The sequence below is a fragment of the Haliotis cracherodii genome, unplaced genomic scaffold, assembly GCF_022045235.1.
Source record: "Haliotis cracherodii isolate W230 unplaced genomic scaffold, xgHalCrac1.p SCAF_2, whole genome shotgun sequence".
In the NCBI taxonomy this organism is placed as follows: domain Eukaryota; kingdom Metazoa; phylum Mollusca; class Gastropoda; order Lepetellida; family Haliotidae; genus Haliotis; species Haliotis cracherodii.
This window is the reverse complement of record NW_027266275.1, coordinates 30,714,243-30,740,950: the sequence shown is the minus strand read 5'-3', so window position 1 is coordinate 30,740,950 and position 26,708 is coordinate 30,714,243. Positions and strand designations below refer to the sequence as shown.

At 39.5% G+C, this 26,708-nt stretch overlaps 1 protein-coding gene across 1 annotated transcript; it reads right to left on the bottom strand.

The window, feature by feature from the left end:
- Positions 1-2,153: 2,153 nt before the first annotated feature.
- On the bottom strand, positions 2,154-25,358 carry LOC139468985 (uncharacterized). Its single transcript, XM_071251124.1, has 3 exons — positions 24,785-25,358; positions 3,393-3,518; positions 2,154-3,068 (listed from the first exon to the last, which is right to left on the bottom strand). Exons 1-3 carry the CDS (start codon positions 25,119-25,121, stop codon positions 2,986-2,988), a joined length of 546 nt encoding a protein of 181 aa, XP_071107225.1. The 5' UTR covers positions 25,122-25,358; the 3' UTR covers positions 2,154-2,985.
- Between the last annotated feature and the right edge of the window lie 1,350 nt (positions 25,359-26,708).

Here is a 26,708-nt window from a genome sequence, read left to right as displayed (position 1 = left end):
GACCACAGATGGTCTTTTATACGGGCTAATTAGTCTATTTCCATTCATTCTACTGAATCAGTATCAGTTATCAGTTTGCCATAATCATTAGCTCATCTCTCTTGAACTAATCAATTTCTAATCAAGGTCCCTTCCATGTTTCTCACGAGAGCCTTATTCATCCTCGTTCTTGACACGCCCTTGGTGGTCAAAATGTGGTTTTCTGATGGGGATTTGATTGACTGACTGTCATAAACGTCAAGTACTCAACACTCCAGTATAACCAGTTCCAGATTTCCATATAGATGAAAATTGTGACATTCAATCCTCATAGATATTGGATTTTGATAGGTGCCCTCTTCATAGTTGTATCTGTCAGTTGGTTCAACGATTTATGGCATCGATATCTTCATTGCCCTCCAAAATAGCTTTTACAGAGGCTAGGAACATGGCTAAAGTGGCAATATTGGTGAAACTAGACTTTCACTATCGTAGCAATAAATTTTGGGCTATGCTGCTGTCTGGCCATGGGAGACTCATAGGGTGCTTCATCTACTGTAGTGATTCCGACAACTTTAGACATAAGTCCTCCCCTCTAGTAACCCCCAATTACTGCTAATTGCTTTTAGGTGTTGAGCCGATTTTATATCATGCAAACACAGCAATAATTTCCCCATAATGTTGATGCTCATGTCTACTCCAGATCAGATTCGTTTCATTCCCTGTGAGATATTTGTCACATGAGAATATTCATCTCTATTCCATTAGATTTATGTAGATGAATACAACATTTATTTGGTGATACATAGATTTATTTTAGCCATATAATGTAGCTATTCAGGGGTTGGACCATTTTCTATTCGAAGTGAAGACGGATTTAATGCATTCCCGAATATTTTTTAAAACCTTTCTTCAAATTACGTCTGTGATGCACAGGTTCCCCGATTCAACTGATCTCTAAAAGTAACAAACTTTTGATTATTTCTTTGAAAACTGTCTCTTTTATGTGAGCCATGCCTCGTAGATCTTATTTAACCTGGTCTTTGATCTGCACGTCTGTTGGAGGCAGGACTCAGATGAGCTGGTGATGGAAATTGAGCGACATCCGAGTGCCCCCGAGGAACTTCATTTCAATCATATATCATCATTCGGATTGTTGTCACTGACATTGGACCTGTATTAGAACCGGGGGCATATCACGGAACAAAACAGCCAAAAATTGAGGAAATCTTGTCAGGCAGTGAAGCCCTATCAAGCACTGTTCTAATTCCATCAGGGAAAACAGCCGAGCAGATTAGTGGCGCTGAGGCCACTCGTGGCTGATTAAAGTTTGGTAATACCAGCGTCAATTGCTTCTCCACTTTGCAATCAAGCTCACATGCAGTAGAACCTTTTCCCGTGTAAAATGTTTTAAACGAAATTTTGTTGGTCGATATCCCAATGCTGGTGGATTCACATGATGAAAGGACCTTTCAAACTTCTTTATGTCCCTGTCGTATATGTCCCTCTGCTTGACGTTATTATTGCCATTAGGCACCGTGGCATTAACTTTCACATATCTCCAGCAACCGTTTTGTCTTTAAAAAAGTCTTTATAAAACTAGGATGAAATGATTTTTTTTTTCAAAAGGAACTACTGAGTGAAAAATAATCGTAAGACTGAGCCACAAAAGAGTTTATTAAACATATATGCAACAACCATTTGCGTCAAGGTATGATATGTCTTTATTATATTAATCGCATCTTAGTGGTGAATTCGTATCAGCATTTCGGAAGCAAAGCTCATTAAAGTTCTTGATGGTTTTACGCCGCTTTTACCAATATCCCAGTAAGATCAAGATGGCTAACATCAGAAACGGGGTTCAAATTTCGTACCCATGTGGTGAAACGAAGCCTTCGGCATGACGAGCGAACGCTTTAACCACTAAACTACCCACCGCCTCTAACGTTTGACTGCATCTGTAATTCAGTTAAATTTGACCTTCCTGGTGTATATTATTCAGATAAATCATTGTGAAACTCTAGGTATAATGTATAACATAGTTTTACTTGTAATTGATATAATAACGTCTCGCAGGATTACAAAATCTTGTAAGTGGTCATTGTCATCAAATACTTGATAATATGAATATTTGCCGAATTCTTTATTTAAATGACAAATTAGGCATACATCACTAACAATTGAAACAGTGTTTATTTCTCACAAAATATCAATACAGTTTGCAATATGTAAATTAATGTGTCGGTGCCAGAGATACTTAAAACCATACTTCACTCACCTCTACAATATAACAAGATTTATGTAAATACAATACCATAAATGATCGTCTGAAAGTTTGACTCCAAGATTCGCTGAAATTGTGATCCTTGGTTCTACGACAAAGTTACCACGCTCGGGTGTTTCACCAAAGTGGTAAATTAATTCCTGCTTCTATAGTCTTTCCTCTCAGTAAGATGGCACGCCGTGACATAACGTTAACGTCAACATTGTTCAAAGCGGCGTTAAACTCACTTACATATCAATCGTGTACATCTCACATATAAAAGGTAAGTGTGAGTTTTTTTCTGAATCAATTTCATACATTTATCGTGAATGAATAAGCACTGGATGTCTGTTTGATGTCTCCATTCTTCCTGACGTTGATTGCTGAATAACCTGCTCGTGTATTTATGTGACGTGACAATGGATCGATATTGCATTCACCTGTTTATTGAAAACATTTCTGATTCACTCCCACACGAACCTGTATGTGTCCCTGTATTAAAGAATATGGTATGAGACCAAAGGAAATATATTCAGTCCCTGTCGTCAAAAAAGTACAAATACAATCTCAGAAAAAAACCGATGTCAAGAAGTATTAACATATTTACATTGCTTTCAGTTGAGCACAAGTCGCCGGTAATTCTTGACTGTGTCGTTTACTATAGAATCATGGCGCTTGTTCTATCCATCTGCCCTACAAAAGGTCAATATTTGTCCACTGTCGGAGAGAAAGGACAACCCCTGTCACAACAAACTTTCATCCTCTTCTTGTGATTGATTTTCCGACACTTCCTCGGAAGTTTCCTCATCGTCTTCATCGCTTAAATCTGCCAACATATGATAGAAAATAATACCGTGTTACATTCAGCGTCTCAAAGGAAAAAGGCTTCCCGTTTACACAAATTCTCACATTTACAGGATCTGTTACATATGTTATATGTATTCACTTCATACTTGTGATGGGCCTGTTTGCAATGTACATTGAGCAATAAGCTACAACTATACATCCAGTACCCTGCCTGCATCCATTCAACTAACCACTTTTTATCCAAAGTGGTGAACGTCTGATACGCGCATCACTTTGGGATTTCCTCCCACATCAAGCTGACACGCCGTGATGAAATGCTGACTATGTCATTCACTCAACTCACCACTGTCTGTGTCCGAGTCCTCTGATTCCTCTGTCTCAGTGACGTCATCACTACTGTCATCATCCGATTGAGTTTTGATTGGTTCTTGAACTTGACCAACTGGCTGATAACCCTTTCGTTGGTTATCTGAAATTTTTTTAAAAAGATAGTAATAAAACTGAGCTACAAAAGACCAGATTATCAGGTTGGAGTCGATGTTATCGCATGCATCGTGTATACTACATTATATAGTTCATAGTGCCATTAGACCAGTGAAGATTCCGGGGTAGAATAGATCTTCAGCAACCCATGTTTGCCGTAAAAGGTGACTATGCTTGTCTTAAAAGGCGAGTAACGGGATTGGGTGGTCAGGCTCGCTGACTTGGTTGATGCATGTCATCGATCCCAAATGAGTGGATTGATGCTCATGATATCAATCACTGGATTGTCTGGTCCAGACTCGATTAATTACAGACCGCCGTCATATAGCTGGAATATTGCTGAGTGCGGCGTTGAACAACAAACCAACCAACCAACCATTGTGCCATTAAGGGGCCTAAACAAGGATTGGTCGGCTCAAGTTAAACTACGGCTTTGCATCTCAGTGGGCGAGCATCATAAAATCGGCAATAGTCCGGAATAGTATAAGCAGCAACACACACACACACGTGCACGTTTGTATACCATCACAATGATCTTGGACGCAACAGTAAACCCCATTTCACCTCATCTCGCCCCCCCCCCACACACACACACATCATACAACAATATTGAATTTATTCATTTTTCATATTTCATCAGTCATACATACGACATCATTAAGTTGATGTTATTAAATACAGCATTACATATATCACTTTTGAGTCAACATTATCACATTCACCATGCATACTGCTGCATGCACCTATTTTGACACTGAGTTTCCACCCTTGACTCACCAGACTATAGACTGTAATTAAGTGTTCGTGTAACCAACGAAGGCCATATTTCTTTCTCTGTACATTTCAGTCCCAAAGATTATGGCTCGGCTTGGGATAATTGAAAGGAATAAGCTAGCTAAACCCCCTTCATTTCGAGGCAGACTCTTCAAAGCCTGTTTGTGAGGCGCAGCAGGCCAACATTTCCTCTCAATAAAACCGATTCCTATGAAAGGTTTCTCTGTGATGAAACTAGTGGTATTTACGAAGGTTGTTGATGGCCAGTCTTTTTGTGTACGAAAACATAAAGAAATTATGTTCACAGTCATATCAAAGAGAGTATACATATACTTTCATCTTATAGTGTTTCTTGCAAACAAACCCACATATTTCCTGTAATCTTACTTGAGGAACCTTTTTAACAACATCAGTTATGTTTGAAACCATATGCTGTCAAATACATTCGTAAAAGAAAAATAATGCATGATCCAACATATAACAGTCCGACCACTCGCACCTGTGCCAACACATCAGCTAACATTAACTGGATTTGGTTACAATGGAGGTACAATTCGGGTCCTTACTGTTGGACTGGAGAACACCAATTAGCTCATTAAAAGGTCAGTTCAAATGACTGTAGTAATTATTTATCGTAATACCCTGACATAAATATGTTCATAAACAAATAGTTTGAACAGTAACTATTACTTCAATACATCAATCTTGTTCTCTGGGAATATTTTCAGTTACTCGAGCGTATGGCAGTGTCAGTATCAGAACATTTTTTACATTGAAATTGCGTGGTATTACAAAACTTAACATCGTGTACCACCACAGTTGACGAATTTGTAAAATGGCTATCAGAATACGTTATTTCTGTGTGCATATGTGCATACAAGACATATAAACTAGCTTAGAATACACAACGGAGCATCCACAGTCATCCTTCCAGATTTATTTTTTTCTAGCAGTTACCAGCATTCACTCTGAGTAAAATGGTTCCGCGTTTGGTACAGTAGGCCTCTATTGCTGATCCTGATGGGAAATCAAGATTCGTCGGTGTCTAACGACAGCTATGTGTTATCCCTCAGTAACGACTCATTGTGGAATACAATCAGTTCATGTGCCATCGCACTTATAGACCTTTTCATTACGGGCAAACGAATGTGTCAAATTCGCCTGCGGTTCTTTCATCACTCCCTGATGTGAAATATACAGGAACAGATTGAGGGTAAGAGCGCAGAAAAGGAACTTGTTTACTTGTGTTCGTCCGCCGTGAAGGTAGGGGTTAGGAGTGGTCTCAGGTGAGAGGCAACTAACGGGATCAGGAGTTCAGGCTCGTTGACTTGGTTGATGCATGTCATCGTATCCTAATTACGATTGCCGATGCTCGTTACGTCAATCAATGGATTGTCTGGTCCAGACTGGATTATTTACAGACCACCGTCATATAGCTGGAATATTGACATTTATGCATAATAAATATATGTATTCAAGGTAACATATCCCAGCAAAGGTGAGGGTTAACTGATTTCCTACACTTACGATTTACATATGCTTTAATTATAAAATAAATCGTGGTGAGAATGACCCACCTATTATAGGTGCATGTACCTGTCATCAATGAAGATCTGAATGTGTGCTTGTAAAGGCCATGTTCCAACATTCCAACACATATTAGTTGCGCATATTATCAATAGAGTACACTACCCAACCTTGCTGATAATGTAAGAGTGTGTACTTTAGTTTCGTCAACTGTGAGTTGATAATTGATACGATCAATACACCACTCTACCCTACCGCTCTTAAATGTCGGTATCCAGGGACGTATTGGTCTTTGCGGAACATCCTACCGCAATAGTTCCCCCTAACGATGTTTGCCAATGTTATTCCCCCTTTTTCGAATATCGAATGGCCCCCTAAGGCTACTGGCAACAACCAACCATAGGAGCTGAAGCAAGATGTTGACGGTAGAGATTTGTCTTAAGGTGGTGTGGCCACGATGAACAAAGCATTATCTGTGTTTACCCGTAGTCACTATCACCTTGAACTCCCTAACCTAAACACTTGGGTTTAGATATCGTTATTAGTTCGAAACGAAACGTAGTCCGATTGCAAAAAAATAATTTGGAGTTTTCTTTGCAACGCCTATAGTTCTTCGGAAGACCCTGAAAGCAGAGCGGGTTGACAACATTGTTGTCTTCATTACCAGAGAAGCTTGTTCCGTCATCTGGTATCTTGAAATCTTGACCTTATTTTCAAAAGTTGATGGGCTTGAAATACTTTTATGTGCAAACTATCGTGCCAAAATATATCCAGTTCTCAAGCGGAAGAACCATATTAATTCCGACTGCATGGATCCCCACGTGTTATCCTTCAAGCTCTCACGGAATCATCTTCTAAATATAAATAGAGTTTAAGTTTTCCTCTGTCGGCACAATAAGATTTCGTTGCGTTGACGTCAGTAATATTGAGAAGTGAAACAGTCATTATGCTTGTTAGATGCGACATTTCCGCGACGTCAGTTTGCCCCTCCAATCGATCAAGTGAGACCTGAGGCGGGTCTTCATTCAATCTCTTCAAATGTTGACATTTCGTCCGTCAGGTCTGAGAGGTTTGAGCCCGGAGCCTCTACACGACAAGTTTCCTTAACCAGCATTACACCTTGGTAGACTCTGTCATCTACAACTACTCGGTTCTTATCGATCAGTACCGGTTCTCTACAGATTCACATTGATTGTCAAAATTACACTAAATGTGCCATTGCCCAAATGGCTCACAGGAAGGAGACATTTGCCACATGTAATTTTCTGACCGGTCTCTCAGTTGACGACTTTTAGATTTAGCAGACGAAACAGCCAATAACAGTTGATTTCTGCGTCCTAGGAGTGGGGGAAATGACAGGATAGAAGCACAAACCTCACGAAACACAATTTGACGAACTTTATCCCTCATTAATTGACTAACAGCGTCTAGGTTAATTTGCTGCTCGGGTGAGGCTGAAAGGACAGCCAATGGTCCGTTTCGATCGACTTTGGACCAGAAACGGAGCCATCGTGCCCACACACAATCGAACGCTGACACATGCTAGGTATCGGCCAAATAGTTCATGTTCCAATCTGGAGGACACACATTTTTCAAGTGTCTCCCTGATCCACATAAATTCAATAAACCTTTCCTAGAGAAGGAATGATCTTATCTTGACATACCTCCGAGTAATTTTGCTGGACCAAGAGTTTGGCTGCACACAAAAATGTTTCTCGGGCAACATTTTTCTCTGAACTGAGTGTGTAAAACTTTTAAATATTTTTATTTTAAACACAGGTCGTACAGGAATAATTCTGTTGTTATATCTGTTACCGAGAATACCAGCAAACACAACTGGGCACACATTGAAATTGGCCTTTTGATCACCAATTTCAGTTGGCCTGCATTTTAAGGATAAGTCGACGCGGAAAATTACTTTTCCTTTTATTATTATTATTAGCATTATGAGTGTCTGATCCCCGTTTGTTAATAGCCTAAGCATAGCCAATTGTGTTTGTATAAAACGGCGTTTAAATGATCGAGTCTGGACCAGCAGCATCGATCTACACAATTGGGTAATGATTACATGCATCAACCAAGTCAGCGAGCCTGACCACTCGATCCCGTTAGTCGCATTTTAAGACAAGCATTGGTTACTGACGACCAGTTCGTACCCGGATCTTCACGGATCACATGACCTTCACTCACTACTTTATTTGTTGGTCATAATGAGAAAAGGACTCTATGGTTCACAAGCCGTCGTCGTACTGAAGAATCGTTGTAAGCGTAGGTAACAGGACATGCATACCCTTTTCGCGAACACTTCATGTCATCATTGATTTTCCTAAAGTTTTCACCACTATTTTGCGATCTGCGTCCAGATGAATCTGTTTCAGCAGATAATCCACACTGATTATTTTCTGGCGTTTAATATTTATATGTGTGCTCCTATAGCAAAGATGCGTGAGTTCAAAGATCAAAGTGCATGCGTATCATTCAATCAAGAGTACGCCATGAGTGTACATGTATGTTACAGTCAATGTGCAACACGGTATTCACTTAGACAATTTAGAAATGTCTAAATGGTTCGGTTATTTTACAAATTCACTGAAAAATATTTCCATTTATGTAACATTTTGATTAAAATTTATAAATAAGATCAAAAGGACTCAAACACATCATAACAGACTATTATGCTAGTATTAGAAGCCAAAAAGTATATATACGTTGACTTTCGTTTTCTTTTAATCCCATCATTTTAGTCAACGGGTGATGAAATTACACATCAAAATGTCGTGAAAATTTCAGTCAGTATGCACATTGACTATAACATGTATGTTATGTTCAGTTGTTGTCACTCGAAATCTTCACGTTTTGTAGTGCTAATGTGCGCACGTGTGTGTGCGTGCGCGCGTGCGTGTGCGCGCGTTTCTGGTGTTTAATTTATTATTAAAGATGTATTCCATAGACCTTTTCGCGTTACTTTGACGCGTCATATTTCAAGAGTGTCTTTCTTGAAAAGTTTTTAGACGGATTTGAGATATCTACTTTAGCAATGAATGAATAAGTGGGTGAGTTTGATTTAACTCCGTCTTGAACAATATTTCAGTGATAGGACGGTGTGTCAACTTCATGCGAGAGGAAGTGATGCAGATTTTAGACGTTTACCGCTTTGGCTAAACCCAGGAACAGGACAAAATCATAATCAGGAGACATCTGGGATTCGAACATCAGGGATACGTTCGTTTGAGTTACTCATCAATGAACTTTATACAATTAAATGATGAATCTGATTGCAATCGGTGCGGCGTTAAGCAAAAAACAAACAAAGGAACAAACAGCAATCGGTCCTGTCACAATGGCAATGATGTCCATAAGGGTTAGTGATATGCACGACAAGTGTGAAGTTATATTTAAATCATGTCGTGATATAGGCTAACATTCTCAAGAGGGTAGGGTAAAGGATTGTACACAGGTTGGTATTCAGATAATAAATAGTCTCCGACATGGAAACAGTTAAGCCGATTTACCGATATTGGCAACATTGTCGCCTGTTTGCTGGGCGTATTCTCTGGGGCATATCTTTTTACAGTGTGTTATACATATTTTATAACTGTAAATGCCACTTTAAAATGTAGACATCCTGTTTCACACGGATAATGATTAATGCGATGTCCTCTTTAAATCCGAAAGCGACAATTTGAATCACCACTGACAAATAACCTACTCTCTTATTTATTTTGTTCGCATGTTCGTAATTACTACCATGTATATGTTGTAATAATACCATTTTCAACACATCCATCCTTTCAAACGAAAGGTTGAAGAACCAGAGACATTAACCTTATATCTTTTTAATTTCTGTACAATGATTTCGCGATTGGTTTCACGTAGATGTTGTAAAAAGAATGAAACTGGCATATTGTGTGCTCACAGTGAACTTATTTAGTGCTGTTTTGACGAAACAATATGTGTCAACTTAATGTGGTAGAAAGCCAAGAATTACGCAGGTATTGGAATAAACACATTTGTTTTGGCCTGGTACTTTGCTGGCAGATAAAGGCGCATGGTCAGTGCGAAGATGGGATTACTAACTCAGGACTGGCTCCTGATACATCTACAGAACGCTTCTCTGGTCATTGTGTCACTCATATGAAACAGGGCAAGGCATTCTGAATGTTGGAAATAATATATTTAGTAATGTGACCTGTGACATGATAAAGAAATATATTTCAAAAGCGCAAAACCCAAAGATGGCCAAGTTCATGATCAAGACAGCGGATCGTTCGTTCTGGTCTACCACGATCCAGTGAATCGTACAGTAAACCTGACCATTTGTCCCCTTTAGATATGGAACGTTGGTCAAAGACTATGCTGTATACAAACTGGAGCAAATTACATTAAATGACTTTGATCGGATTATACTATGAGCTGAAGAGTATAATTGAAACGGACTGATGGCACATCTGGCTGTTTTAACTTACAACCCTAATTTGTGTTCTCGTTTGAATATTTTGTATCCTATGTTTCCCACCGGCTATTCAGTGCGAATATTTTCAGGAGATCAATCAGCTGGTAGAAAATGAAGTGTTCTGCTTTATACACACAAATCCGGGCGTGTGATTTGATTCCGGTTACTTGTGAACTGACAAGCTGAGGTGTCTTAACGTGCGTTCCAAATCAGACTCTCGTGCATACAAGCATGTATACGTATATTGATTTGGTTGGAACTTCCTTCTTGTAGACTTCAATATCATCGAAATCGGATTAACAAAACGCTGAAAAGTAAGATATATCTAAGTAGTTCCGAGTTACTGACTAGAACGATCTCTACCATGGGTATCTATATAATTTCCTTATTAAATTTCAATGGGTGAAGAATGTTAGGAATTCGGAACCAGTGTCAGTAGATACAGAGAAGGTCTTAAAGGAGGACTACGATCCACGATTGGTGCAATTTACGGTCAAGGACTTAACGTTGCTTTTTGACAAACTGACGCGTTGTCTTTGTTTAAATAGGGTAATCACCAGCTGCTAGATGGATATACTCAGCTCATACGCATACTTCAGCTCAGACACAAACAGTTTTAAAATTACTGGAATCACATTTGCTGTGGCTGCCAGTTTGCCCGAGGCTAGTCTGGCTTCTGAAATCGTGTAAAGATTGTAATATGTTCAACGATTCTTTGGTAGTCCTTTCAACACCAGTGTCATGTATACGGATATCTATACCCGCGGTTCTGAATGCTCAGGGACGAAACCATGCACAACAGTGCCCTTTAGCTTAAAGTAGTGCAACAGGCTTTTTAAATTGGACTTACGACAGTCGTAACGTTAAATGGGCCCTTATCACCTTAACCTCCAGGCAACCTCTCGTCCTACACCTCCAGGGGAAACCTTCAAGTTGAAATATTATCTGCACGAATCACGATGGTGATCACACGAGGGACATAAACTGATCCACCTTCTGTCTTCCCAGTCTCGAGTGTTTGTTCAGTATTGAGATCTATGGTGACTGTGGAAAACAAATCAACGAGAATTATGGTGCTGGATGACTATAAGATGAAAGTTCCTTCACAAGGGTCCCTGATTTGGTCCTCAATTCCAGTGCTGGTCTAGACATTTGAATGAATTGCCTGTTTGAAATTAAGGCTACTGCAAGTTTCAAGAAGGTCTATTAACTTTTGTGAACATATTTATGTTCAAATAACCTGATTCAAGAGTGATATTCCTTTTTAGACAAACCACGCCTATTTTAAGCGTGGTCATGTACAAATCATACCTAATGTGAACTTCATCGAATAGCCCATTGGAGGACATTAAATACCGAACTCCTGGGACATTGAATACCGGAGTTCGATGGTGAGTTCTGCATGAACCATACATGTTCATCATAATGGAATCGACGATTGTATATTTATCATGGTCAAATAACTGCCATTTTGACAGAATGCATGGATCAAAACAGATTAATATATGGCATAAATTGTCCGTGTAAGATCATTGCGGGTTCCCAGAACTTATTTTCCTTTTTATGGTATATACTACTACTATATGACCATTCACGTCATACACAATGAATAAGGTAGATTTGTAATTTATGACAGCATCCTATCCCTAACAAATACACAGACGTCAATGATTGTAAAGATTACCAAAGTGTTTAGATAATTACTTGGAACACGAAGTACAATGTTCATACAATGACCGCATCCCTTGATCACTTCACAAATACATTATATGATAAAGACAGGTTAGTGACCGACTGCAACATGAACATGTACGTGATTTGACTGAAGATGTAAGTACACTCGACATGAAACAGTGCATAGTTGCAACTGTTCTGTTTAAAAGTTGCCTAGTATAACTGAAAGAACGATGTCTCAAGGTCACCATCTGCAAAACAACCAACTTCATTACGTTCTCAGAATTATTAGATTTTCCATATATAGTGCTCCTCCGAAGAAGTGGTACTCCTCTAGGATTTCGTGAGATGCGATTAGATAACTGCAAACCTTGCAAACAAAACCAATTCTTCAGATCCGAACATTTGATCCAGACATGTCTTCTGTAAACAGAACGACCAACGAACTCCTCGTACATATCGCCTTTCATCAATGTCAAGAGTAGTTTAATTTTATGACACAGAGCCGAAACCAGATTGAAATCATACGGATCCGTCGTAAAAGAACGCCGTCCACTGTTTTAGAAACGCACTAACCGTCAGATGTTAATTTAATAGATAAGCAGTTAGGGGAAAGAGACTGGAACATTGTGTATCAGAGCATTCACATATTCTCAAGACTTAAGAATGAAAAGACTACAATCGGATTTACTTGTACGTCTAAATTGGGTTTACCGCAGCGGATGGAACAGACTAAGATCCGTCTGCGATGAATATTAGATTTCATAACCATGGGGTGTTTATAGTTCGGGCATTCTACTTAAGCTTACACGTTCGTAAGGGAAGAGGTATATGTTCTGGTCTGTCCAGGATTCTTTACACCACCAGACAGTTTCTTTGATATAGTTTACATGTTTTACGTCGTCATGTTATTACAGAGCCTGCCGGCTTTATCCAATATCTTTAATCATTGGCTGTCTGCTTCTGATTTATGGTCTTTACCGGAGGCACCTTCTCCCTGGGCAAACAGGCCGACATCGTCTCAGATTTACCTAATAAGCACTTGAATGATTATCTTTCCTTTTTAGCATTTCTGGCTTTGTAGGAGGTCTTACAATCAGAAGGTGTCTTGGCACTCGGCACACGTCGATACAAGCAGTCTTTGAAGTCACACTTCTACAAGTGGTTCTTCACCAAATTGAATAATGGTAAATACAGTAAATCTTCCTGAACAAATTAATCTACAGAATCATGATAAATCTCCTATGTTGACGTTAGCAAACATTCAATATATGCCACTAGCACCATACAAATGTCTGCAGTGGTTGTCTTAAATAAGCCAATGCCTCCATACTCAATGCTCACAACGTCTCTATAGACGCTACATGATCTGTACTGAAGTAATCCATCACAACGTCACGTAATGTTGATACTGTGCATCTCCGATATCACTCGGTATCTGTAGGGATTAATGCTCGGTCTGGCTGTCAATTCACTCTAAAGACCTGCTACAAACATTCTTCACTTGATGTCGAGGGGAACATCAACGCATCACAAGAGTCGCAGAAGGTGATACTTTAGGTCTTTCAGACGATTCCTGATTTACTTAGTATTCAGGTTATTGCCGTTAATTCACTACATCGTGTTAAAGCGAAGCCGTATCAGTCTGCTTATTAGAGCAACAAATCCCCAGAACACAGCTGCCTTGTGGGGATATAGGCTTCTCGGGGTCTTCACGAACGTGTCCTTTTAATCAAGAAATTTGAAAACTAGCCAAGGCTTATAATAAGGAAGCTCTCTCTGTTTCAAAAGGTCCGATCATGCAGAACAACGGGATAAATCCCAACAGGAGTATCTATGAATTTGTTTGTTAGATCATAGACTAAACTAATCACTACGTGGGTGCAGATGCTCATATCCTTCCGCCGCGGTAATTCCGCAACTTCAAACGTTGATCACCATAAAGACAACGACAAATGTAAAACATCATGAAACACGTCAACGCGAATAAAAACCGGCGATTAGCGGATGTTTTATAGGTTACACACATGTGTGAACGATCTAATATTTCTGTCAATCTCAGAAAACCGTTACCTTTGAAGAGATGTTTCAAATAATGGGTTTATGAGAATATGGCGCTCTAATTGGTCCTCCTGTGAACACACACGAACCCCTTGTCACTTCCGGGGATTTCAAAGGTCCACGTTGAGATATAATGACGTCGACTCAAGTGGAGTTCTTCCATCTTGTCCTCAAACAAATACATTTAAGACCAATATTTAACGTCCATGGGATTATGTGTCTTTGAGGAAAATAAAGTTGAAGGGTTTTGAAAGAGATGGCAGCATAAAAATTGTTTTCTTCAAACAGCTGTTTCACAGCATTGAGATGTGTCGTTTATATTTACGTGTAAGCTTGAGAAATTACGTCTTCAGAGATTTACATGATATATTTAGCGGAATGAAGTGTTTGTAAAGAACAACCACAGGATACATGATACTCAGAGTATATCATGCCACGTTGAATTGCCTCCCTTAGAAGAAATATTCAGAGATTCCGTCCGATTTGGATTTGTGACACCCACACCCGTACTTATGCTTTCACTGAAAAGCCGGCGGTTCAGGTTTTTTACCCGCTTGGGTTAAGCACATTTCCCTTGTCGCCCACCGTGATTTAAAGGCGGCGTAAAACCATTGTCACTCACTCAGACTCGGTATCTCAATAATACTTTGTCAAATTATCAAAATTAGTTTGAGTCTTAAATTGTTTGCTTCAACACAATAATTTGATTAAGAGCAACATTAACATCACCACAGTTAGCACATGTAGTCGTTGTACAAAGGCCTTGAAAATTGTTCATTGTCATGTCACATAAGGCCACAAGGTTGCGCTGATCTCAGTATCTCGTGTGACCGGTCCGGGCAGCAATCACGGTTCTGCATCCCCTCGGCAGTGACTGGATAAATGTACGAATTCTGTCCTGCGGAATTCTGAGTCATTCTGCTTGTTACGCATTGGCCAGTTGCTCATTGCTCAACGATCAACACGTTATCGTACCAGTGAAGACGAAATCGTGATTCATCGCAAAACCACACTAGTCTCCAGTTTCTCAAATGTCAAGGCTGGCACCAACGCAAGCGCCGATGTCGATGGATCTGGTGCAAAACAGGGACGAAAACTGGTCTTCTGGGTCGGATTCCAGCCTCGCGAAGATGTTTCCTGACAGTCTGGTCCGATATCCTCCTCAAACCAGGGATGCGTCCTGCAGTCTTTGTAACTGTGGCATTGCGATGACGTGAGTGGAACAGTCGAATGTAGCGATCCTGCAGGGATGGTAACTCTTGGTCGGCCGTTTCTCGGACGGTCTGCAGTGGAATTGAACTGTGTGTATCGGTCACAAGGGCTGCAAATGGTGCTGTGGTAGACGTTCAAGTGGCGTGCAACAGAAGACTGCGATTTTCCTCTTTGGATACGTTCTAAGGCTATGTTCCGATCGGCAGCGCTGCGTCTCGACGTTTTCGAAACATGTTGACAATTGAATGACAAATTATTGGCTTATGCTTGCCTTTTTATAGCCACTACCATGAGTTACAAATTCCATATCTTGCACGTGCATTTTGCTTTACTGTTTTCGTCCATGACATTTTTGAACAAGTGTGAAAACAATGCCGTTTAAGACATTGCAAATCGACAAATGCTGTGTTTTGACGCATCGTTTGTCGAATATCAGACATATAACAATAACATATATCTGATTTATATACCAGATTCTTTGTGTAGTCACGTTCAATGAACTACATACTATCTGTGCGTTTCTTTTTTTGAAGAGTGTATATACGAGAGAAAACGAAGCTAATTCTTTGAAGTTACTAGGCTTCCCCGTTCCTTCCTGTAGTCAACTAAAGGGGGCATGTTCCTGCTCGGAGGAATCCAATAGTACTGGGAAGAACCCTGTCCATTAACGAACTGCGCCATTGGTTTGACTAATAACTAAGCCAGTTGACCATTAACTATACCCTGTAACACCACTTACCATCTTTCGTAGCAGGGTCATTAGAAGGTTACTTTCTACCTGATCAAACATTACCTATAATTAACCTGAAGGAAATAAACAGGCCATTATACAAAGCACAATACCTTTAATTTCATGCAACGGGTAATTTGACTTCATTTCGTCGTTCAATAAACACAATGATGACTTAGTGTACGCAGACGGTAGGCCACCTTAAGAGTTTACTTCAAAGATGTTTTCATTACTTTAACATGGGTGTGATTAATGTGATGTATACGTTGTCAAGGATACACGTAATTTCTTTCAGGTAATTATACCTTCACATGCACAGGCAAACAAACGGTTGTGCGTACGGATCACGAGTACTTTTCTTTGAACATCTGCGAAATATGACATCATTTGTTGCAGTAATGGCGTCGCACACCTGCTCCTTAAATCAATATGGGCGGTCACACCGGAGTGTAGCCAATATTCCCAATATATCGTGCATACAAAATTGATGTCCAACGTGATGAATTTGATACTGTCAACATGTTCTAGAATTATCTAATGTGAAAGTCCTTTAAAATAAAGAACATAAAGTCTCAATCGCTAAACAAAACGTAGCCTAGGTCCCCGAAGGCTTGTGTAAAGCTTACCAGATGCATTATTTAAATGGCGCAGCCTTTGTAAAACACAATTTGAGACACAATTTGAGACAAGCACAAGGGCATTCTTCGTGGTGTAGTGGATAAGCGTCTGTCAGTAGAGGGGAAGGTCATGACCGCATCCTACCAAAAGACGTTAAAAGATCATTTTTGTTACCCTGCCTGGAGCTTGGCATTAGGGGTAAAACAAGGACTGATCTGCTCGGAGTCCGTATATTCATCTGAGTGGTGTATCCATGTTAAACTACGATGTATCATAGAGGGTCAGCACTATGAAACGAGAATAAACGCGCACGCACGCACGCACGAACGAACGCACACGTACATGCACGTAGCTATATAAGTACAATAATCTTGAGAGCGAGGTTAAACCCCATTTCACCTCACCTTGTAACACGGGAGAAACAAATAACCAAAATAGCACCTAACAAACCTCCATTTTCGATCAACAACGTTTTTAACCCGATGTGATTGACGTCACTGAGATACTTATAAGAATGCAGGGAAAGTAAACAAAACTGAAGTATTCCCGACAAATATTAATGACTCTGAATAATGAATGAGGCACTGGTATTCGCCATAATCTACACAGAACACCACAAATCTAGTACTTTACAAGGACAAAACAGAGAGTTTAACACCGTGTCTGAACCAGCTGCAGCATACACTCATATTTCTTCTGCAGTCACGAGTAGCTGTAAAGCGAAACGGTTAAACGTTTATGTCGCTAACATGCTATAACGTTGCTGTTAGTAAATGAATCCGGCAGTATGCCGGACAATGAGAACAAGTCTGTATCTGTTTTGTGGTCACAAGCACGACTGGTCTATGACGGAACTATCATTATAAATATTCATAAAACGCTTCGCAATTCTGACAGCTGTGCCAGGTTGTGGCGCATCATGTGCACATTCGAGTCGACCGGGAAATAATAAAACTTCCTTCTACGTGCAAATGTCAACATGACTATTACATGTCAGCCCGACGTGTGATGTTGTGATATGGAGATCGCTATCACGTGAAGGTGATTTTTATTCTCCGCAAGCCAGAACCACCTGGAAAGAATGGTGTGAATGATGGTCTCTTAAGGGAGACTTGTCTCGGTTCAACTGACAGCACCAGAATATTTGCTTGAATAAAAACGCCAACACCCTTTCCATATTCAAAAGAATTATCTGCCAAAAGAAGAGTTGGTTGAACGATTCCGAATATGACATGATCAGGTGTTTATGAATCACTATCAAATAGTGATGATATCAGGTGCTCGCAAAAGGTGAGCATATTCTGCCCAACCAGTGGCACCCGTCACAAACAGTCTTGAAAACCCACTTCGTCTGTACACGAATTGTATTATTCATTTGAGCAATTAATAGTTATAATTCATAGAGAACATTTCTTAGCTATAGTTTCAGGCAAGTCACTGAATACAGCGTCAAGACTTCGGCCCAAAATGAAAACCAGATCGTGGAGAATACTCTCTTCTTAACATAAAGTTGCAGCAGTCTGACGCATGTTGCGGACATCTCTATACACATCACGTCCGTTATTCTTCCCATGCCCAGTTTCGTATATTAGGACCTGCATCTCTTTCTTTCGTCCCACGTGAATGCCGACATGTCGTGATATAACTGAAATACTCTTCTACGCAATATCTAACCAATCTCACTCACACGATCCAAACAGCAAGATGTACAGTGACCTTAATCTTCACACAGACGGATGCTACTGATAGAAAAGGTCATGTTTTTCTGTTTGTCTTCACTGGAACTATCAGTAACTTAATAATATGTGAGAAAAGGTTATGGTCTGTTTGGTGAATGTTCCTGTCACATATACTGTTATACGAATAGGTTTACCCTCGGGCATTGACTCTTGTAATAGGCTACATCTCTTCAAGTGAGCAATTCGCCAGTTTTAAACCTCCACGGCACACTGCACTGATATGTATCAGCCTTCGAAATTCATGCTAGGCTGAATTCACTGAAGAAACTTAAATGATAGTCGACCTCATTGCCTGGTAGCATTTGGGGTCTGTAATTCTTTACCCGTTCACAGTGCTTCAATTTTTGACTCATTAGAAATAAATATAACTTAAAGAAAATGCAAAAGATGGCAAACACTTTTTGTCTTGTTCAAATAAGACTAGCTACAAACAATGACGGCTGGTGAAATAAGATTACCACTAGTCATCTGGACACACATTTCAAAGGTCATACATGGTATCATTATCACGTAAGCATTAATCAAACGCATAACAGGTAGCGTGTGCCTTTCTACGTGTATAGTCAAGGTTAAATTGCAGTCACTAGATATATGACTCTTACAGCTTCGTGCAAAATGAAAAGAACGACAAAGTATGACAAAATATCGTGAGACTAGAAGTACATGATAGTATCGAATCCGTTAAATCTAAAACTTATTCCATGTTATGATGTTCTCTCTACTCACTTTTCCCTGTCTCTTGTGTTTCCCTTGGGTACTTTGGTAACAATGTTTATAAAGTAATATATATCCTAAAGAAACAATGAAGGATGTCATATGAAACGATGTGAAACGGCCTCTGGAATATCTGCATTAAGAAATGACCTTCAAATGTTGCAGTTAGCACCATCTGACATTACAACAGGAATATTGTACAATGGCTATCGCAGCCACCTCAGGTCAGATCGTGTTTACTTCGTTACGTCAGACTGCAAGATCAGTATACATGTCAAGGGATACATTCACTTATGCGTATTACATTTACATCAAATGATCAAATTAATGACATTGTAATATATATCGATATTAGCTATGTCAAGGGGTTTACTCGTAACACTATACACAACAGATTTTAGCTTGAACGAATCCATTTTCCATCAATATTTTTAAGAGTTGTCATTAAAAGGGGGAAAAATCATCAATCAATTATTGAATCAGCAACTACAACAGACTGCATTTACATCGTTAAGAGATTAATAGGTTCGGTCTCCTTGAAACATGACTATTATTTGTTAAGTTATGGCTGAGAAGTTTTGTTAAACGTTTAAAGTCATGCTGTCGTTTTCGGAATGATGCTTCAAGTTCTAAGGATGACAACAGATAACAAAAACATCACTGTTAGATTAAGTATAGGTTTTCATCTTCTAAAATAATTGAATTTGAATATTTTCTGATAACTTCTTAACCTATTTTTATACTCATTTCATTTAAAAAAAAACCTTATTACATATTGGGCTGGAGGTTGTTTGGTTAATCGAAATGTAGAAATGCAATGTATATCATGGTTAGCAGCTAACATATTAGTGTAGTGGATTCTGTGTTTTATCATCCCAAACAAGCTTCCACAGAAAATATAGCCTGTGTGAGACCATTGTGGGTGCATCCGTTAACATGACGTCACAATCAAATAACAACTGCAACCTCTCTGCCTTGGAAGCTGGTTCGCTGTACTTTTTACGTTCTAGACTTTGGTTAGTAATGGGTACAAACTTAAAAGGTTGAAATAATGATTTAAGATTATAAATACAATCTCACCGTCCCTCGTGTCTTTTGGTGGAAAATATATCAACACTCGTAGATAAAACTTAAATCTTCCCGGAAAGCCTCTGAGTTTTAACTTTTACCTACTATATACTTGCAGACACGATGGTGAGATTCTCAATGTGTTTGTTCTGTTTCTGGTTTTAAAAGAAAACAATTCTGGTTTTAGATGTTTCATTTAGTTAGGTTGGTTTGGTGTTATTTATGAAGAATAAGATAGAAATAACAAGCAAAATCATTATAAAAAGTGTTACTTTAAAGGTATGGTCGTCAGGGTATCATTTCGAAAGAAGTTTGGTCGTTCAGTCAAGTTATTTTACTTCTCAGTCTTTTATTAAACTGTGTTAACAGACTCGGAATTAAATAGTGTTCTTCATATAATCTGTAAACTGTTGAGAAGGCGAAATCGTAAAACTAGTTAATAAAAGGTCCCAGCTAAGATGTCTCTTGGTGCCCATTAAGTCATCTAATCATGGGATATACATTACAGACATTATAAAGACTTCAATCAATGTCGTGAGCGTCATCATTTTCAACTATACACTCTTTTGTCCGTGAGATGGCTTTGTCGAGTCTAGACGTAAACTGGCTTATTGGTGCCATCTGTGCTACTGGGACGCAGTTCCGTTTCAACAAGGATATCCAGTTATACTCCGATCTAGCACTACGGCCAGTTACTCGAAAAGATGTTCAGATGATTATTGCTACCAAGGGTAGCCTTATGGTTAAAGCGTTCGCTACTCACGCTGAAGACCAGGTTTCAATTCCCCGCATGGGTACAATGTGTGAAGCCCATTTCTGATGTCCCCCGCCTAGATATTGCTGAAATACTGCTAAACGCGTCGTAAAATCAAACCCACTCACTCATTTGAGTGAATGTAATTGGTTTTGTGTGTACATAAATATGATGATTAATGAAAATAACTTAATGATTATCAGAAGTGATGGCAAACATCCTGCTGGAGAATCACACAGGAAGTATAAGCACTGATCCCCATTATCCCCACTGAGGTGGTCCAGCTTTGGTCACTGTTGGTCTGTAGCCTGGTTGTAATTGGTAAGGTCAAGTCTATTTGTACTTTTATGTGTTTTTAATATTGATCAGGTTTGTTTTATTCTGTTATGCTGTGATATCATTACTATTTGACAGTGCTTCGAAAACACATGCTTATGATTCAGCCAGAATCGAACAAGTGACTCTTCTGTTGATACGTTCAGCGTTGTGTGCATTCTTGAGCAAGTATGCTCAGTGTTTTGTGTATCCTGAACCAACGCGTTGTTATGTGCACTCTCAAGAATTCATAGCAATGTCTACATACTCGCAAAACCTATGACGTTACACACATATACACACACATCAAACACACACCCTTATGCTTAAATAGAACGTTCGAGAATCAATACATGCATCACCCATGACAACATATATATTTCATAAGGAAGAGAATATATGGATGTCAACTTCTTTATAATGAAGAACAAAACGTTTATATGCTTACTCCTTCATCAGGTGTACTAAAGAAGTTGACATCCATATGTTCTCTCTCTTATGTGTATCAGTTGTAAATGCCTTTCAAAGACCCCATATATAATTCATATGTGACGGTTCCGTTCAGTGGGACCCTATTGTTTACAGAGAAGTGTATAGAATATATATGTATCTTACGCTGTGCTCTGTGTCTTTTGGGTTTTTAGCAATTTGCCTTCCCTCGCATTAAACACAATGGACTGGTGAATGATTTGTTTTGTTCTGAAGTATTGATCGAAGTCTGACAGGTCAACTGGGTTCCCTACAGATATATTAGCGTTACAATATGAATTAATCTAATTGTGTTACAGAGTCTGTTATTGCGATTCCTCGATAACCTTTCAAAGCATCACCAATATATCAGAAAAATAATTTCTCAATAATAGTAGCGTGGCGCCACAATGAAGACTGGTTTTGTAAATAATTTCGACAAACTAACATCAAAGTACATGGTTATTAGATTACGAAGGCCAAACAATTCATTTTATATGTACTCGATCCTCACGCAGAATGTGTGGCTTCAGTTATCAAACTTCTTCGTCAGCTTCAAAAAACGATATAACATTACGAGAGTTACCGATCACCAGAGGGAAATGTATCTGACAAGAGGTGGCGAGGTGAAATGGGGTTTATCGGAGCATTCAAGAGTATTGCTCTTATATAGCGTAATGCATGCCTGTGCGTATGTCTTTTGCATGTGTGTGTGTATGTGTGTGTCTGTGCTTGTACTAGTCCAGCCGACCAGTCCTATGTGTATCCTCGTTATGCCAAGCGTCAGGCAGGGTAACAATAAGAATTATCTTTTAACGTCTTCAGCTCTCCTGGCAGACGCTCTATCCACTGCATCTCGGAAGCGGTATATCTTACGAGTAACTACAGTGAGTGAGTGAAGATTTATAGTCACATCGGCAATAATTCAGCCATGTCGTTACTAAATCAAGTCATACATTGATAATGCATAAATTTAGATTATAAACCTGTCGACAAAGTACAGTGAAGGGACTAATTTATCACATACATAGATTTAAAACTTGTAACCATAAATATTTGCCTATTCATAACACGAACTGGAATACAATACACAGTGAAACGTTCACGTTCTCCAAGCCGAACTCATGTCATGAGCTGTGCAGAGTTGCGTCCCTTGGGCACGCCAGAAACCTATGATTGTGGGTTCGAATCCCGGTTCGCCCCGATTATGTTTCTAGGTTTGTCAGCAACATACCCGTGGGTTTTACCGAAGTGGTAAACGTCTGAAACCTGCATCACCTCGGGCTTTCCTCCCACATTAAGCTGACACGCCGCGATATGACTGGAATAATGTTAAAAGCGGCCGCGTTAAACCCAACTCACTCACTCACTCATTTCATGAGATTCATTATTAACTTGGTGCTAGTTTCAAGCCACTTTCAAGCTTACCATCAGCATATTACCATCTCTGCATTATTATAATAAATAGGGTTTCGTTCCATGACGTACTTATTAAAACGACATGACCTAAAGGTTAGAATAATCATCAGTGAAAACAATATAAACTTTGAATTAACAAATGGCAACAAAATGACATTATTAATGCGATTACATAATTCTCTTATAATTAAAATATCAAGAAAGGAAGTTATTTCATTCTAAACAGAAAACATTGAGGTAATAGCTACTTTTTAATAATTGGTCCTTTTTCAGGTGATGCAGATGCGGGGACAACAGCTCTGTAAGAACCAGGAGTATTAACATCTGTTAGCACTGTAATCCATGTCGGTTGTATGTTGTAGCCACACCGTAATAATGTTCCAATATTAACATTTGCTAGCGTATTATCTTGCCATGACCTAACAGTTCTCGTTGACGAAACCATTTATCAAATCGGCTTCAGGTTGATACTGGTTACTGTATCACGTATGCGTTATTATCATTAGGCTGATTCTAGCCACCATTTGACTGCTCACATTGAACTTATTTTTGTTTTGTATCTAAGGAAACTGAGATTAGATGGATATAAGTGTTTGTTTCTTTATCTGTCTACACAATGAGGCTAGTTAAAACAGAACGCAGTCATACTCAAATCTCTAATGTCATGCTTAGATCCAACAAACATGATTTTTATTAGTTTTTTTTATAGCCTTTCGATGTTAAAGTCTGCTGTCAATTGAAAGTTGTCTCATTGTCATATCTCTTTACGTTTAATGTGAAATAAAACGTTTTTCGCTGAAGCAAATATATCTATGAAAAGATCCTATTATCAACTCAAGAAGCCATACACTAACGTAATCAGATGGCTTGGCATTTCGTTCGGCTTGAATATAGTCAATATATGAAAGAGCAAACATTAAAAGGGCTTTTAGAATCATAGAAACGTTTGAGTTAATGTCGACGCCGGCTGTTTGTGTTACCACGTTACGGCACGTGTGTTCATTCCCCACGTGGTAGACAAACTGCAACAGATGTTTAGGCTTTCTGTGAATTACTGTCTGCGGTGGTATCACGTCTGTTGGGAGACAAGTTGGAATGACTCGGAATCATTCGGTGACATGTTGTCAGTGAGAGATTTCTTCGACACATATGAAGACATAACATGTACTCTGTATATCATGTGGTTTTTTTTACCTAAGACTCTATTTGTCAGTGAGATTTCACAGGTGTATTTGACATGAGATATGAGCGAGCTACATTTATCAATAATCAGGAAAGTTCCCACCATACTCGTGTTTTATCCTAGACGTGTTGGGCCATTAGTTATAGTTTTCATAGCATTGCTGACCACAAGTTATTAGTTACCAATTAACAGATCAACTTGATAGATTAAATGTTTCATAGAATAATGTAACATGTAATATAGAATGAATGTGTTGCACATGTATCGTTAAAATTATGAAACAGAATCACATTTATTTTCATGTATTTTCATTTACATGGAACCGGGAGTCCCGAGTGAATTGATAGAACGATGCTGTTTAAAGGCAAACAAAATATTTCTGTTATTTATTTATCTTACCGACGATTTTCCTAAACGTGTGGGTCATTTTACTACTTTTATAGCACTGAGAAAGTTACATCATTCAGGTGAATAATCTTTTCTATCCCTAATTGAATAGCATTATTCGATCCACGTGAGTATAATAATAATAATCAATCTTACGTTTAATTGATGGAGGTGGAGTCATCATCTGTCGAATGCCCTCAGGAATCTCTTTAAGTGGAATCCTCTCCACCTTCACTTTACGACAATGTCCCAACTCTTCAAGACGACGGAATAGGTGGAGTCGGGTGTTATTCAGGGTAAAGTAGTGCCCATCCTTCTCCGCTACCTGCAACCGGGGGTATTCCCCCCTCTCCACCACCTTCCGACAAAACTCCCCCATCACCCCCTCGTCATGTAAAGCCTGGGGGTCGAGACAGTTGGTGAAGTGGATCCGGGACGGTACAAGTCTCACCTCCAGGGGCTTCCTCCTCCCGTTAAGAGTCCGCGAGAACATGAAGAGATAACCTTACATGTCCACACCTGAATGGGACACCTGATCTCCCAGACAAATCCACATTGTTCACCGAAGGAACAAAAGTTTCCTCCACTGTACAACATCCGTTCTCACAGCCTACACGCTGCCGTCGCGATAATGACTCAGTGGCCTCAATGAGTTCATTAACAGAACCACCCATCAACGTTGCTCTCACAACACATGCTGACAATAGACCAATTCACTTTTATTGGGGAAGGCTACATGGACTAGTCTATCTTCCTTCACTGTCCAGGTGAGATGGATTTAGTGATGGGAGTATTGATCGACCATCACAGCCGCGGTCGATGGAGAACTATTCCGCTGTACGCAGTGCCGAGGCACGGGCCATTATCTTGTCTGTTCCACCAATCCCTCTGTCCGCCTCGCGCTGCCTGAGAAAGCCGCAATTAACTACTACTGCCTGTACAATCGCCAGAAAGAGTTGCGCATTTTGACAAATAATTTGATTTTGGTTGAAGCCGTCCACTCTGGTAGTGTCCACCGCAAGGGTGAAGGTTCTATTATTGGTCGACGGTGTCTTTTAATCTAATATCACTGCCTCAAGTAGCCTACAAGTGCACAGATTAGCAAATGAAATCTTACGGCCGTTTGTGATAAAAAACAGGTCCGTAATTCTGTTAGTACCCTATCCTGTATGATAGGCTTGGACGGTGTACGTGTAGCCTCCCGATGTCGCCTTCCAAATAGCTAATGGATCCAGTTGACGCTGACTAACACGGGTCAAATCATTACAGCATCTGCAAGGACCTTTGATGCTCCAACATCAAAAACGTCTCAGCTAGGAAGCATGTAGTGAAGTACCTTCATGACGTTGCAACATCAGAACAAACAACACATAAAAGTAGATCTTATTGACGGCGGCGAGTTGGAAATTATCAGAAAGATGGCCTCAAAGACTTAGATGCATTAGTTCCATGTTTGATGGCACTTGATCCTGTAATATTACAATAAATGTATTTGACATGAGCATCTACTATCACAACACACCGCATCCGGCATCAAACTTTTCACTTACACGTTTCTCCGTCTATTCTAGTCTTAACCATTTTCTGGCAATCTCTAGCAATAAAGATATCTATAATAATATTTGCTCAGGAAAGGGTTGGATAATAGACGGAAGTTCGCGGTTCGTTTCCTTTAATTATGAATAGTCCTTCTGTGGTTAGCCGCAAAGTCGGCTAAATCAATTAGACCCTTTCTCGTGAAGTGAATGAAACGGATAGTGTGTATTACCATAATGACGGCAGTTTGCACACGTATTTCCCATGAAATGGGTTCTGAATAAGTCATTACGATCAAAGCGAACTGCAGAAAAGATTGATCGCGTCATATTATGAAGCCAGCAAGCCTCCTTCTTTGTTTCTCTCACACGAGGGCAATAACTCTGATTATCACCCATTTACTTCTCAAGATGGTTACGAGCATTTAGGAGAAGGAAAGCGAGCGAAAATATATTGACAGTCATCACATCACACTCTTAGTTCCATGGGCCATCGCACAATTGCAATGTATCATAATGTATTATGCTTTCAATTTACAAGTCCG